The 14,978-nt window shown below is 31.8% G+C and overlaps 1 protein-coding gene across 1 annotated transcript; it reads right to left on the bottom strand.

Annotated features, from left to right (window-relative positions):
* Nucleotides 1–1,337: 1,337 nt before the first annotated feature.
* On the bottom strand, nucleotides 1,338–2,159 carry LOC107617880 (14 kDa proline-rich protein DC2.15). Its single transcript, XM_016319759.3, has one exon. It carries the CDS (start codon nucleotides 2,048–2,050, stop codon nucleotides 1,622–1,624), a length of 429 nt encoding a protein of 142 aa, XP_016175245.1. The 5' UTR covers nucleotides 2,051–2,159; the 3' UTR covers nucleotides 1,338–1,621.
* Between the last annotated feature and the right edge of the window lie 12,819 nt (nucleotides 2,160–14,978).

The following is a 14,978-nucleotide window of genomic DNA, read 5'->3' as shown; positions in this document are numbered from 1 at the left end:
TGGGTGATAGCTTTAACACGATTTACTTTGTATACCATTTTGATTTATTTTTTATAACAAAAACTTGGGTATCGAATTATTTTCAATCAATATTTGTAAGACATAAAAAATACTTTTTAATTATGTAAAGAGGAGGCCATTAACGATCATGTCAAATACAGCTTACCAACAGTAAGTTGTTTGACCAAATTTTAAATCGTGATATATAGTCGAGTATCATTTGAAATCGTACACTACATAAATATATTCATAAAAAGAAATCTAAATAGTAAAGTTATATGCCTCAAACGTAATATACTAAATAATTTTTAAAAAGTTGTAAATTCAATTTTTTATATATAGATATATGATATTGATTTCTTTTTTGTAGTAATATTTAGCAGATTTTTTTGGATCAGTGAGAAATTCGAATCCAAAATTTTTAGATAAAAAAAAATTATGTCATTTAACTTATTATTCATTGTGATATATAATATTGATTGATTTTTTCGTTGTTATCCCTTGCTAGATAATGGACTTATTAAGTTATTATTGAATTTGGGCCTTAGCCATTTATATTGGTATGGTTCTGAATATATCACGATCAAGTCTGTAATTTCATCTTTCTTCTACTGTATTGATGAGCTTCCAAATCGAATCGAAGCATACGATTGGAACCACAAATTTTATGGCTCTAAAACATATGATGATAATACCATTAATAAACACGGGAAAATAACAGTGTCACATACAGTATTTATTAATGTTTTTATTCTTTATATTTAATTTCATCACTATAACAAACATATATAAAGATTGATATTTAATTAATTAAAATTTTCTTCGATATTACCATTAAAGATAAATAATCAATCAAAAACCAATCAAGCCAAAGTCAAACACAAAAAATCCTGTAACAACAAAAAAGCCAACTCTAAAAGATTACAAAAGCATTTAAAAAAATATCAACTAAATGTTCACTTTTAAAATATCAACATAACTAGACTTTTACCTTTCAAAAAATTCATGGACTTTTAATGCTAAATGCCAAACCAAAAATTCATGTTTTATCTTCCTGCAAAAATTAACACTCATACTAACTGAGGCTAAGTAATTATTTTAAAAAAATATTTTTTGACAATCACAAATGATGCTTCTGCTACTATTATTTATTATTATATTTCCCTACTCTATCTTTTGATATATATCGATACTTATTTTTCTACCGATGCCTTTGGGAGACCTACTTTCATTGATCAATAATTCAATATATACGTATCTATTATTCTACTATAGCATAAGAACAAGTTAAAAAGAAACCCAAAAAAAAAAAAATGTTCATATACACACCATGCTGATAGCCTATTATAAAGAGAAATTTTTATTATCACTTAGAAATTTCACTTACGTGTAATACAACAAGAACAATAATAATCACTAACATATCTAAAGTATTGATTGAACATGGAAGTATCAATTAGCACAAGCAAGGCACGTGCCAATCAGAACAACAAAAGTAAAAACTGTATAGAACCTTATGAGAGACACACACATATATGTGAAGTGCCATTGCCATTCATTCAACAATACCAGGGTCTTCACTCTTAAGTATGGCAATAGCAATTTAATTAAGAACCATAATTTAAGGGCAGACAAATCCGTTAGGGACACCTTTTCCACAGTAGTTGAGAATCAAACTCAAGCTGATTGGAATGTTAAGATTGATACCAAGCAAATTGGCTTTAAGAGCGGTGCAAAGGCAAAGAGCGGCTTCAAGATCAACGAGGCCATTAATGAGGGAGCAGCATGGTGTCTTTGCTGGATTTCCAAGCTGAACGTTCACCAAACCCAACACGTTGGCGCACACGCCCAACTTGAGCGTGTCTCTTGGGCATTTGGGTTGTGAGGGGGGCTTTGTGGATGGCGGTTTAGGGATTGATGGGACGCTCGGGTGCGGCGGTTTGTGGTTGTGGCTTTTGGTTGGTGGTGGTGGACATGGCACGTAGTTTGAGGTTACAACTGTGAAGAAGAGAATGTTGAGGGCAATGAGAAGAGCACTCTTTGAAGCCATTTCACAAACAGTTGGTGGTGGTAATGAAGTAACTACACTTTCTTTGGGACACTATTATTTGTTTGTTACTTTGGTTTTCTTTTCTTGTGAGTAGTGATGGTGGTTGGAGGAGGTTGTGATGGGGTTTTATAAGGAAGGACTGGGGAGTTGTTTGGGAATTTTTTTTTAAGGTTTAAATAATAATTGGGATATTTTTCCATAATAATTTGGAGGAAATACATTATGCATGTGAGTATAGTAGGGATCACATTGGACGGAAACTGGAAGAAGCCAACACTAGCTGGCAGCACAACATGGAAGGAACGATATGTTTTAAACACGCGGAAATTATTTGGAAAAAAAAAATGTTAGGAACTAAGATTTATAATTTAGAATTTAGTATTTAATGTTTAAAATTAGTTAAATATTAATTAAAAATAATAAATTTTATTAGTTATATAATATTAATCATAAAAATAGAAAAAAAATATCTGATTGAATAAATATAGAGAATTAATTAATATTATTTATTTTTATTATTAACTTTTTTATTTTTTAAAAATTTTAAAATCTTAAAATTTAGAGTTTAAAAATTAAAATAGGTTGTTTAGAATTTAGAATTTATAGTTTAACATGATTTTTTTACTTTTATATAGTAATATTGTATAATGATAAAGAAAATTATTTACTTCTTATTAATTCTATTATATGGGATGGAGATTTCAAGTTCTTTTTTCTTTTGAAATATATTTTATCATGTATATTTATCAAAAAACATTCTTATTTTGTAAACTTCAATTTAAGATTTTTCCGTTATAATAATGTAAATATACACTATCTTAACTAATATCACAATTTTTAATATGATATATATTTAATAAGTAAAAAATAAGTTAATAGATAAATTAGTGTCTAATAATATGCTATTATAAATAATATATTTAAAGTAGTTTGGAGGCATCTGCCATGTTGCAAAGTGGGGTTAGTTGTCAATTCACTTTGAGAAGAATATATCATTTCATACATGTCGTTCAGCTTCATTTTCAATAGTTTGGCAAAGATTCAAAACCAAATAATAATGCATATGATATTGAGGCTTATTTGTCATTTTCCAGTCATTATTTGCGACTGATGAATTGACGAAGTCACTGCATTGTTCTTATTCATTACTCTCTCCTTCTCGCTTTACAACTGATCCGTCTCAATTCTCAAATAATATGCCCAACATGCACGCTTCTCTTCGATTCTCACTTTAATTTGCTTAATAATGCTGCTGATATATATATTTATACTAAAAAAATTAAACAGTTATTTTCATGAGAAAATTAATAGTTGAGAATCCTTATTGGATATAATTATAATTTGAAGTTTCTAGAATTATTTATAAATAAAACTTTTAGAATCATAAACAATGGTTGAAACTATTTGAAGAGTATTCTCAATATTTTATTATCACATTAACGAGAACAGATACTCAAAAAAACAAAAAACTCTAAAATTTCTTTCACTTCTCATTTTACTTTCATTTAGGTCAAACTTTTCCTTTTCCTTTTTCAGTAATAGTTAAAATTTATCTATTTATATTTCAATTTCTTTCAAACACTACTTGTTATCTTTTATATTCTTAAAATTCTATAGATATACTCTTTCCCTTGTCAATTCACAGTGCTTAATGGTCGATCATCATCAAATTAACAAAATATTAGTTAAAACACTTTTGTTCAACATTTCTTTCCGTGCAATAATTAAAAAATGCTCAAGTTAAAGACAAAAGTAATAACTACATCAAGATTCCAATTCCCATTATCAAAACTATACCGATAACTTAAAACTTTATCAGGCATATGTATATACCAAATAGGCGCTAATCTAAAATCTCAAACAAAATTCAAACCAACAACAAAAGACTGACTTCCAATCTATCTAAGCTAACTTCCAAATTTAACGTATCATTTGGTATAAACTTTGACGATTCTACTCTTAAATATTGTCATTATTAGCACACTTATATTATCATCATTTTATTTGAGTATCGCACACTAGTCATCTTATTCAAAACCTTCGCTAACTGTTGGCATAACAAAATTGCAAAGATTTTCACTGTTAAATACTATATTTGGTGTTCCAACAAGACCATGTGATAACTTTGTAGTTGTTGGCACAGATGCCTTCCAAATAAGATGAACTTGTTGATATTGGCTCATCATCGATCACCACTCTTTTCCGCTGTTGTCATCAATCAAACATGGCTTTTGGCAATGCAACTTCAAGCGTGGAAGAGGGGTAATGGGGAAATAAAGGACAACAATATAATAATGATTTATATCTAATTTATTAGGATGTGTTTTTAGCTCGTCTGATCATATTTATAACTTTAGGTTTACCTATACCTTTTTGGTTATCTAGTTATTAGTGTTATCTTTAATTTGTAACTTAGCTTCTTTGATTTTTCTTTTTCTATGTTTTTCTTGCATAAAGTATACTTAAATATAATATTAGATATATAACAATTCATTTATATAAATTTATTTAGTCACTTTAATTTTAAGAAAAAACTGTTCATATTTTTTTTTTGTTTTCCACGATATTTTTTAACCTAGCAATCCAAAGATTAATCTGTCGCGGTACTAAACTCAATTTAAGAATTTATCGTTAGTCAATGGATTATTGTATGCACAAGACAGATTAGTGAACTAACCATTAAACCAACTGTTCATATTAACATAACACTAAAACCTATGTGACCGAAAAAATTCTAAACTATAATTTTTATTCAGCAAATTCATCAAAATAATTCCTAAAATTTCACCTATAACTCCTACTCAATTTTTCATCTGTATGTTGTTAATCTTTAATTCAAAATTTAAATTATAAAATGTACCTATTCATAATTTTTTAAGTAAATATTTAAATTAATCCTTTAAAAAAATTTAGATCGAACATTATAATTCTCAATAAATTTTTATTCTTTAAAAGTCCTTGAAAATTATTCTTGTTGGACAGATTAGTCCCTTTACAAGAAATAATTTTTCTACCATTATTGCACTACTTATAGAGGTCATCAAAAAGGATATTAGGTTTAAATAGAAAAAGAACAAAGAAATTAAGTTTCATACTTTGAAAGAGTATTTGTGTTCTGTCCCATCCTTATTTATCCTAATTTTGATAAAATATTTGAGATTCACTACAATGATATAGACTATTTTTAAAGATTATTATGTGTCAAAAAAAATTAAAATTTGTCAAAAAATAAATTTTGACACTATTTTAACTATGAAAATATGTTAATAAAAGTTTTGTCAAAAATAGTATTTTAACATATAAGTAATTATAAAAAAAGTTTATATCTTATTTTGATAAATATTTGCCATCAAAAATAATTTGTTCGAAAAATTTGAGAATATATTTTTTGTGATACTTATTAACCGTCAAAAATACTATTTATTTTGACATTGATTGACCATAAAAAATTCTCAACAAAAAATTTTTAACAAAGAATAAGATGAGATCTTGAAACTGAAGAATAAACTGAGATTTTGAAGATGAAGAATGAGTAGTATGATCCCAAACTGAGAGCAGTGTGATGCCAAAATTAACGGAGCTCAACGAAAAAAAGAAATAATAGAGTATGTTAAAAATAAATGAGTGTCAAAATTGAGGAATAATTTTCTACAATCAAATTATAAATAAAAAAATAAAAAATTTAACATTTGTGATATTTGTCAAAAATATATATTAATTTTTATATTTAACTATGACTATTAAAAAAATTATGTTAAAATAGCTCTTTTCTTATAGTGATTGAACGTGATACTTTTGAGATTTGTATGAGTACTGATTTGAAGCAAGAGAAAAGAGTCTATCTTCTTTATTGAAAATTTGAATTTAACTCAATATAAATATTTAACTTACAACAAAGAATTGTATATCTTGGTTCAAGCATTGAAAGTTTGGCAACATTGCCTGCTACGTAAGGATTTCGTAATTCACATACCTCATGAATTCTTGAAGCACCTAAAGAAACAAAGTAAGTTTAATAAAAACATGTTAAATGGGTAAAATTTATTAAGATTTTTTCATATATAATAGCATTTAAACAAGATAAAAAAAAATGTAATTGTTGATGCCTTATCTAGGACATATGCTTTGATCACCATACTACTTACTTCTAAATTGTTAGAATTTGAGTATTTAAAGGAGTTGTATGCAATTAATTCTAAAATTTTTGTTATTTATGCCTCTTGTGAACATAATGTATTTAACAAATTTTATAACTGTGAAGATTTTCTATTTTGTAGTAATAAGATTTGTATGGTTGCTTATTCATTGAGAAACTTATTACACTACAAAAAAAATGGAACATTTGTAATAAAAATTTTGTATCGAAGTTTAAAATTGTCACAAATTATTATTTTTTCGTAACAAGAATTAACTATTTTACAAAATAAGGATCTTTTGTAACAACAAGACAATTTTTTGCAAAAGTTTTTTTATTTTTTTGTTATAGAATATGTTATTTATTGTAACAAAAAGTTATTTTGTTGAAAAAGTTTAAGATGTTTTGTAACGAAAAGGTGTTTGTCGCAAATATTCAAAATTTTTGTCACAAAAAGTTGTTTTGTCGCAAAAATTAATATGTTTTCTAACGAAAAATTATCTTGTCTGAAAAGTTCAACATGTTTTACATTGGTAAGAATTCACGAGTAATTTTTCTAATAACAAAATATTGTGCATAATTTGAAATTTAAAATTTAAGTAATTGAAAAATAAGATGAAATTGAAATTCAAGTTTCTTATTTTTTGCTAAAATTTTGAAACTACCTCTTTCTTTTAAAACTTAGCCTTAATTTCCTAATTTCACTAACACACACGAAATAGAGAGAACGGAGATAGAAAAAGAAAGAGGAAAAATGTGAAGACTGAAGAAGAAAAAAAAAAGAGAAGAGTGGTTGAAGAAGGAGAGGAGGGCGACATCAACCAAGAGAAAATTGTCGTTGTTACTATATATATATATATATATATATATATATATATATATATATATATATAGAGAGAGAGAGAGAGAGAGAGAGAGAGAGAGAGAGATTATTGAAGATTTATTTTATTTGTATAATATTTTATTTTTCATAAATTATTATAGCTAATTAAATTAATTTTTGATAATTTAAATAAATTTGAATTCTTATATAATTTTTATAATTGGACATTTTACATATTTAAAATTTTAATTTAAAAAATAATAAAAATTAAATATTTTAATATGAATAATTAAGAATTTGTAGTTAATTTTATAAACTAAAAAAATACTATAAAATTATTTTAATTTTAAGTTAGAATAATTACTTAAAATTAATTTATAAATTCATAAATAAATATTTTATATATTCTTAAAATAGTTTTATTATAATATATTTAATTTTAAATTATTACTCTACTCGATAATTTTATTAAAATTTTTATGCTATCCTTACTCCTTTTTTTTCTAACCCTAACCTTAATTCTCAAACTAAACACATATACCTTATCCTCACTTCCTCACCCACTTTCACACAGAGAAAGAAAAGAAAGAACAGAGAAATAGAAGGAGAGATCAAAGAGGGATCAAGTAGAAGAAGAAGTGAGGAAGGAGAAGAGGATGACGCCAGACAAGGAAGGAACCGCCAACGCCGCCAAGCCTCTAGGTCTCTCTCATGCCGACACACACACAAACACTTTCTCTTTTCACTGTGCCGAGGATGAAGCTTCCTCCCTCTTCTCGTCATTGCTTTTCACCTCAATGCACTGTCATGACTCTGCTCGTCGCGTCGCCGTCACCGTCACTAATAGCTCTTGTAACACCCTATCACACTAAACTTCACCCTATAGCCATGAAGCAAAGGTGATAAAACATCACGATAGTTCTAAAACTCCAAACAATAGTATATAATCAATAAATAGTATAACTAAAAGCCTGATAAAAGGAACAAAGGATCAAAGAACTTAGAATAGAGATACAAAGGGCGAAGTGTTCATACACGATAACTAAAGCACATTGGCACGAAAAGAACAAAACATAATATATAAAACCTTGTAGATAGCTCCAGGATACACAAGGTAATAATTAAGGTAAACAAGTTTTATATATTCAATATTCAAAAAGAGAACTAGTCGCAGCCCGCGGAGTTTAGGCCGACTAGTTTAAACAGAAGATACATTAGAGTTTTGATAATAAAAACAGCTAACATCCTATCTCTCAAAGTTTTCAGAAGTAAAACCTCTAAGGCATAAAGTATACAAAAATGAGAGACTACAACAAAATAAGTAAATCAAATTTAACTTGAGCCATCCTCCGCTCTATCACCATCCGCAAACTCACCGAGGTGGGTTGCAACCTGCATCTAAAAACCAACAATAATATATGGTATGAAAACCGGGGATTCTCAGCATGGTAACAGTGCCCAATAGATAAGATATAACGTTTTGGGAAGCCAAAGGCAATCCTAGGACTCCCCACATGCATATAGACTTCAAAACTTATAAACATACTTTAAAGCCATAAAAAGGGTTAACTAACTTAAGGGATTTCTACTCTAACTATAGCCATCATTGTCCCACAGCCTTCACCAACCTACCTTCTATGAGATTCCATCGCCACCGTCTATCGATTCTCCTCAAACCGGTCAAACACAAGTAATGTAGACAAGTAAAGCACAATATATATATATATATATATATATATATATATATATATATATATATATATATATATATATATATAGATTTATTAGCAATAAGGGATATTATTCAATTAGGCATAACTCAAGTAATAAAAGCAAACAGGCATTTTGACTCATGATATCACTTGTCGGTTCAAATTGCCAACCCGACACATCTTTTCAGATGTCGCCTTTATGCCACGTCCCTGGGATATAGTGTCCAGCTCACTGTGTGCACCCTTGGGATATAGTGTCCGGCTCACTCTTTCAGGATATAATGCCTGAGTTCACTTTTATGGCACAAAATGTTATGCGAGCTAGATAATACCTCGACCCTCAGATCTCAGCGTAGGAGGGAGAGTGCCACAGCCCCTACACCGTCACTGCATCCTCGACAAGCGAGATTCACCACCGTCCTTGCCAAGTGCATAACGACTTACCAATAGCCTCATGAGTAACTTCGACAAGCGGGATTAACCACTGTCCTTGCCAGGTATATAGCAAATCATTAACATTATCATGAGTCATAATCTCAATCTTTAGTAAATCATCATTAACTCTCTTTTTCTCAAATCATCATTCTCCATATTTCAAAACTCATTATTCCCAATCTTTCACAATTCATTATTTATTTTCATTTCTTAATTACTATCAATACACCACTCTGTCAATCCACTCGAGTTAACCAAATCATAGAATATCCCAAGCCTAAGCCATCGTCTCTAGATTTAAACCAAAAATAACCTTTTTCATTCATCCAACGCTCTCTCTGGTGTTTCAATGCCTAAACACTCGCTAGGAGACCTTAAACAAGTGTTACAGAGGTTTACAAGCTTACCGAGAAGGCCAAATAGTTAAAAAAGGGGTTTAGTGCAAAAACAGGGCATCACAATGCGTACACACGCACCAAACGGCTTTCCCAGCCTGTGCGTATGCATAACTTGCAAAATTTTCAGGGAGTGTATACGCACAACCCTTCGTGCGTATGCACGAGTCATAACACACGCTCTGGTCTGTGCATGCACACCATAGTATGCCTACGCACACAAACCAGAATTCCTGGTTCTCTGCAATACTACAGAGTTCAGTTTTTATACCTAACTTCTGACGTTCATAACTTTCTCTAAAAAAATCCAATTTTTCTCATCTTTATACCATTTTAGAGCACCCACAACCATTTTCATTTTAAAATAAAGTTCACTCAAATTCCAAACTCCAAAGGCCAAGTTATGTCCAGCCAAAGTTGGTTAAAAACAAGATTTTACCAAATTTGTCAAATCCTCAAAATACCAAAATCTTTCAAACCAAACCAATTTAATCACAGCCCAAACAATACCAAAACAACCTAAAAATTCATACCAAACATTCCTCAACTATTTCTCAATCATTCAATCATCTAAACCATTCAACTCTCACCTCATCCAACTCATTCAACAACTCCAAATTCAACCTAAATCACACCAATGCTCCTCTATTTCCGTTAGTCCACATCAACATCAATATTACCATTCAAAATTTTCATAGATCATCAATTTTACATGCATTCAATCTTTCATTCAATTAATCACATTATCATCAATTATCATCACCATTAATAATCATCAACATTAATAATCATCATAACTCTCCATTAACATCAACAACCATCATCAACTTCATATCACCACAACCAACTCAACAACAATTAACCAATTCATGCAATTCATTCAATTCAATCCTATCTTAAGATCCACTAGCCTAAGTTACCCACAACATTATATATTATTTAAAGAAAACCAAAATCATACATTGGCCAATTTTCTCCAAGCACGAAACCACCATAAAACCTTATTTCACAAGCTTTCCAAGCCTTCAGACCAAGTTCCACAAGCTTTAACCACCAAAGTGCAAATCCAAGCACTCCAATCACCAAATTCACTCCAAAAAACATCAATTCAATCTAGTTATCATACACATTATCACAAATCAATCCTAGGGTTTAACAAATTGACAAATGACAAGGGTTAAGAGCTTTCTTACCTTACCACTTTGGATTGGGACAAAACCCATTATAACCCAATGATAGATTACAAAAATAACTAAAAGCACAAAATTTTTTCAATAAAAACCAAAAAATACAAAAAAATATAGAGCAGAGAATTGGAACATGGATTTTGATATTCTTACTACTTTGTTTAGATAGAATCAAAGAATCCAACGAGACGAACGTGCGGCTGCAAACGGCACACAAATCGGAGCTCCATAACTCAAGATATGAGCAATTGAATAAGAGAGTGAATTGTATTCTTCTTCTCTTCTCTTCCCTCTTTTCAGCTGCCCTAACCCTCTCTTTGTGGTGAAATGAGCTGAATACTCATTAATTAAAGCTTTATATATTGGGCTTTGGCCCAACTTAGGATCGGTTGGATTGATGGTTTGTTTGGCCCAACTTCAGGCCAACACCTTTAAAATAAGTGTCCAATTTTTTATCCCAAATATTTTTAACTTCTCTAAATTATAAAATTTAACTTCTTAAATTTATGTACTTATCAATTTAATTTCCTCACTCGCAGTGCCAGACTAATTTAACAGGTATGCATTTTTATGTAATTTTTCGCACAAAATTATATTTTTCCATTCGGAAAAATTCACTGAATCCAAATCTGACCTTTAAATTTTCTAATTAATATTTCTAAATTTTTGAACCAATTCTATACAGTTAAATTATATTTATCCTATTTTATTTAAATAGTTAATTAATTTTCTGATTTTTACATCCTCCCCTCCTTATTAAAAATTTTGTCCTTAAAATTTGGGTTCATCTGAGAATAACTCAGAATAGTCCTTTCGCACTTCTGAGTCTAGCTCCCAAGTATGTCCTTCCAGTCCAGCTCTACACCGACTACTTTTACCAACAGAACTTTTTTATTTTGATTGTCCTTCTGATCCCAGTTATTGGAGTAACCTTCAAGAATACATGACTTCTTGCTTCAAACTCTAAAGGTTTTCTTCACTAGTCCACATAACTTTGCGTAGATAGAATCCTAGCTCGAATTCGCTTGATTTGTTCAGTGGTTTTCAGCTACTAATTCCGGTCTAAACACACTTGATTCACCCAAACCACAACAAATCCTGCCCAAATTCTTGGCAAACCCATTACGAAATCTACAACAACACCTTCTGATGATGGAAAAATTGCAATCCGCATTAACTACCAGCAAGTATATCGAGTCGCATCAAGTAGTAAAACTCACAAGAGTGAGGTCGATCCCACACAGATTGATGGATCAAGCAATTTTAGTTAGGTGATGAGTCTAGTCAAGCTAATATTGAAAGAGTTTGGTGAAAATTGATTAACAGAATATAAAATGCAAGGAATGTAAATTGCTGAAAGTAAATTGCATGAAACGTAAATGGCAAGAAACTTAAAGGACTGAAACTTAGAGAGCAAGAAAGTAAAAGAGCTGAATGTAAATGACAAACGGAATGTAAATTGCATGAAATGTAAAGGGCTTTGGGTGCTGAAAAACTAAAAGAAGCAGTAAATTCAAAGCAATTAAATGAAACTCAAGGCAATCAAAGTGAGAAATAACAAAGAACAAGATTCATTAGGGATTGGAGATATCTTAATCTATCATGAATCAATGGGTCTCAACTTCCTTCTCAATCATATGAGTAGATCTATGGCAGATTGTAATTAATTGGATCCCAATTCCTTGGCAATACAATCTCTCTAATTACAATCAATCTTGCAAATTCCTTGATCTAATTGTCATGAGAAGAGGTTAAGCATGTTCTCTTATTCATAAGCCACACAAATTCTCAAGACCTCAATTTTTCCCGAATAGTGTTGGTCAAGAGAATTATGAATGATAGAGCTCCAATTCTAATACTCATGATTCCCCTTCCGAGGCTCACACAAGCATTCAACAGATTTAAACCTCCTTCCAGAGTGAATGAATCTCAATCAAAACAGAAGATATCCTATAGCTACCCAAGCGGATTGAGAAGAAGAATATGTTTATTCAATCATGTGAATTACAATAGAGCTCTTCCCCTAATGAAATTGGGGTTTAGTTGATCATCACTCTAAGAATAAGTGCAAGAAATTTAAATTTCATGAAAGTAAATTGAATGCAATAAGAACTGTAATGTAAAATTGCAAAAGAGAAGAAGTGCATGAAATTGTAATTGCATAAAAGTAAATGAAGCTCAATACAAAATAAAATGTGAAATTGCAGAAGAGAAAAGTGTATCTAAACTAAATCCTATACTAAGCTCTCTAGAGTCTCTAATCCTCCAAGAGAGCTCCGAAGTCTCTAATCCTCCAGCCTTCAGAGCTTTCTTTTTTTTTCTTCAAAAACTCTTCTATTTATACTCTTCTTCTCATCTTCAATTGGATCTTCATGTACTTGGATGTGGGCCTTGGCCTTGATTGAAGTAAGCTTGGGGTGGCTCTTTTCTGACGTTGACATTGGGATCAATTCACTAACGTTCCTACTTGCATGGGTGCCACTGAAAATAAGCTCAGCATGGACGTTGATTACTAACGTTGGTGGGCACTAACGTTGGCCAACGTTCCCTTTAAAACCATTGGGGAACGTTTGTGGCAGCGTTTGTGCACCAACGTTACTGCCAACGTTTGCCTGGTCACGTGTGCGCGTCGCCCATGCATACGCATGAAGGCTGTTTTTTTGCCATTTTACGCGTGCGCGTCGACCACGCGTTCGCGTGACTTGCTATTTTTCATTTTCACGCGTACACATCATCCACGCGTACGTGTCACATCAAATTTTTCCAAGGATTTTATCGAAGACGTTGGTTAGCAACATTTGAGGCAACGTTTGCACACCAACATTGGCCTGGTCGCACGTACGCGTCGCCCACACGTACGCGTCAAAACTGCTTTTTTTGCCATTTTGCGCGTGCGCGTCACCCACGCGTACGCATGACTTGCTATTTTTCCACTTTCACGCATACGTGTCATCGATGCGTATGCGTCATAGCAAAACTCTCTGGTGCATGAAATTATGATTACACTTTTCACAACTCCGCACAGCTAACCAGCAAGTGCACTGGGTCGTCCAAGTAATACCTTACGTGAGAGTAAGGGTTGATCCCACGGAGATTGTCGGCTTGGAGCAAGCTATGGTTATCTTGTAATTCTTAGTCAGGAGATTTAAATGAGATAATTGATTTTATTTATGAAAAGTAAATAACATGAAATAAATGGTACTTGTGATTTAGTAATGAGGAGCAGGTTGAGGTTTCGGAGATGCTCTGTCGTCTGAATCTCTGCTTTCCTACTGTCTTCTTCTCCAAACACGTATGGCTTCCTTCAATGGCAAACTGTGTGATCCTCTCGGATGAAAAATACCAGGTACGATTTCTGCACGACTAATCAACTGTCGGATCTCTCGTCTCGGATGAAAAATACCAGGTACAACTACCGTACGACTAATCATCTGTCGGTTCTCACTAGCGTCGAAATAGGATCTCTCTATCCTTTTGCACACTGTCACTGCACCCAACATTCGCGAGTTTGAAGCTCGTTACAGTCATCCCCTCCTAGATCCTACTCAGAATACCACAGATAAGGTTTAGACTTTCCAAATCCCAGGAATGCTGCCAATTGGTTCTAGCCTCTACCACGAAGGTTCTGATTTCACAGACTCGGTCCGTGGATCAGAGGCCCAAGAGATATGCACTCAAGCTGTCGCCCAATGACTACGTTGAGCTCAGATAGAACAGAAGTGGTTGTCAGGCACGCGTTCATAGAATTGAGAATAATGATGAGTGTCACGGATCATATCATTCTCTAGATTGAAGTACGAGTGAGTATCTTAAAATAGAATCAAGCGTGATTGAGTAGAAAACAGTAGTAATTGCATTAATCCATTGAAACACAGCAGAGCTCCTCACCCCCCACCTATGGGGTTTAGAGACTCATGCCGTAGAAGATACAATATGAAGTGTAAAATGTCATAAGTTGTAAACTGAATCTCTAAAAGTAGTTTTTATACTAGACTAGTATCTTAGGTTTACAGAAAATGAGTAACTAAGTGCAGATAGTACAAAAATCTACTTCTGTGACCCACTTGGTGAGTGTTTGGGCTGAGCTTTCAAGCTTCCACGTGCATATGCCTAAAGTTGGAGTTAAACGCCACCCTGGGTGCCAAAATGGGCGTTTAACGCCAAGAAATGTGCCAGTTCTGGCGTTTTATGGCAGAAAGTTTTTGGCTGTCTTTTAACTCCAGTTTGGGCCATCAAATCTC

Source organism: Arachis ipaensis, chromosome B1, assembly GCF_059453495.1.
Source record: "Arachis ipaensis isolate K30076 ecotype BB chromosome B1, ASM5945349v1, whole genome shotgun sequence".
In the NCBI taxonomy this organism is placed as follows: Eukaryota; Viridiplantae; Streptophyta; class Magnoliopsida; order Fabales; family Fabaceae; genus Arachis; species Arachis ipaensis.
Note: the sequence above shows the minus strand (reverse complement) of the source record. Positions and strands in the feature narration are given on the sequence as shown.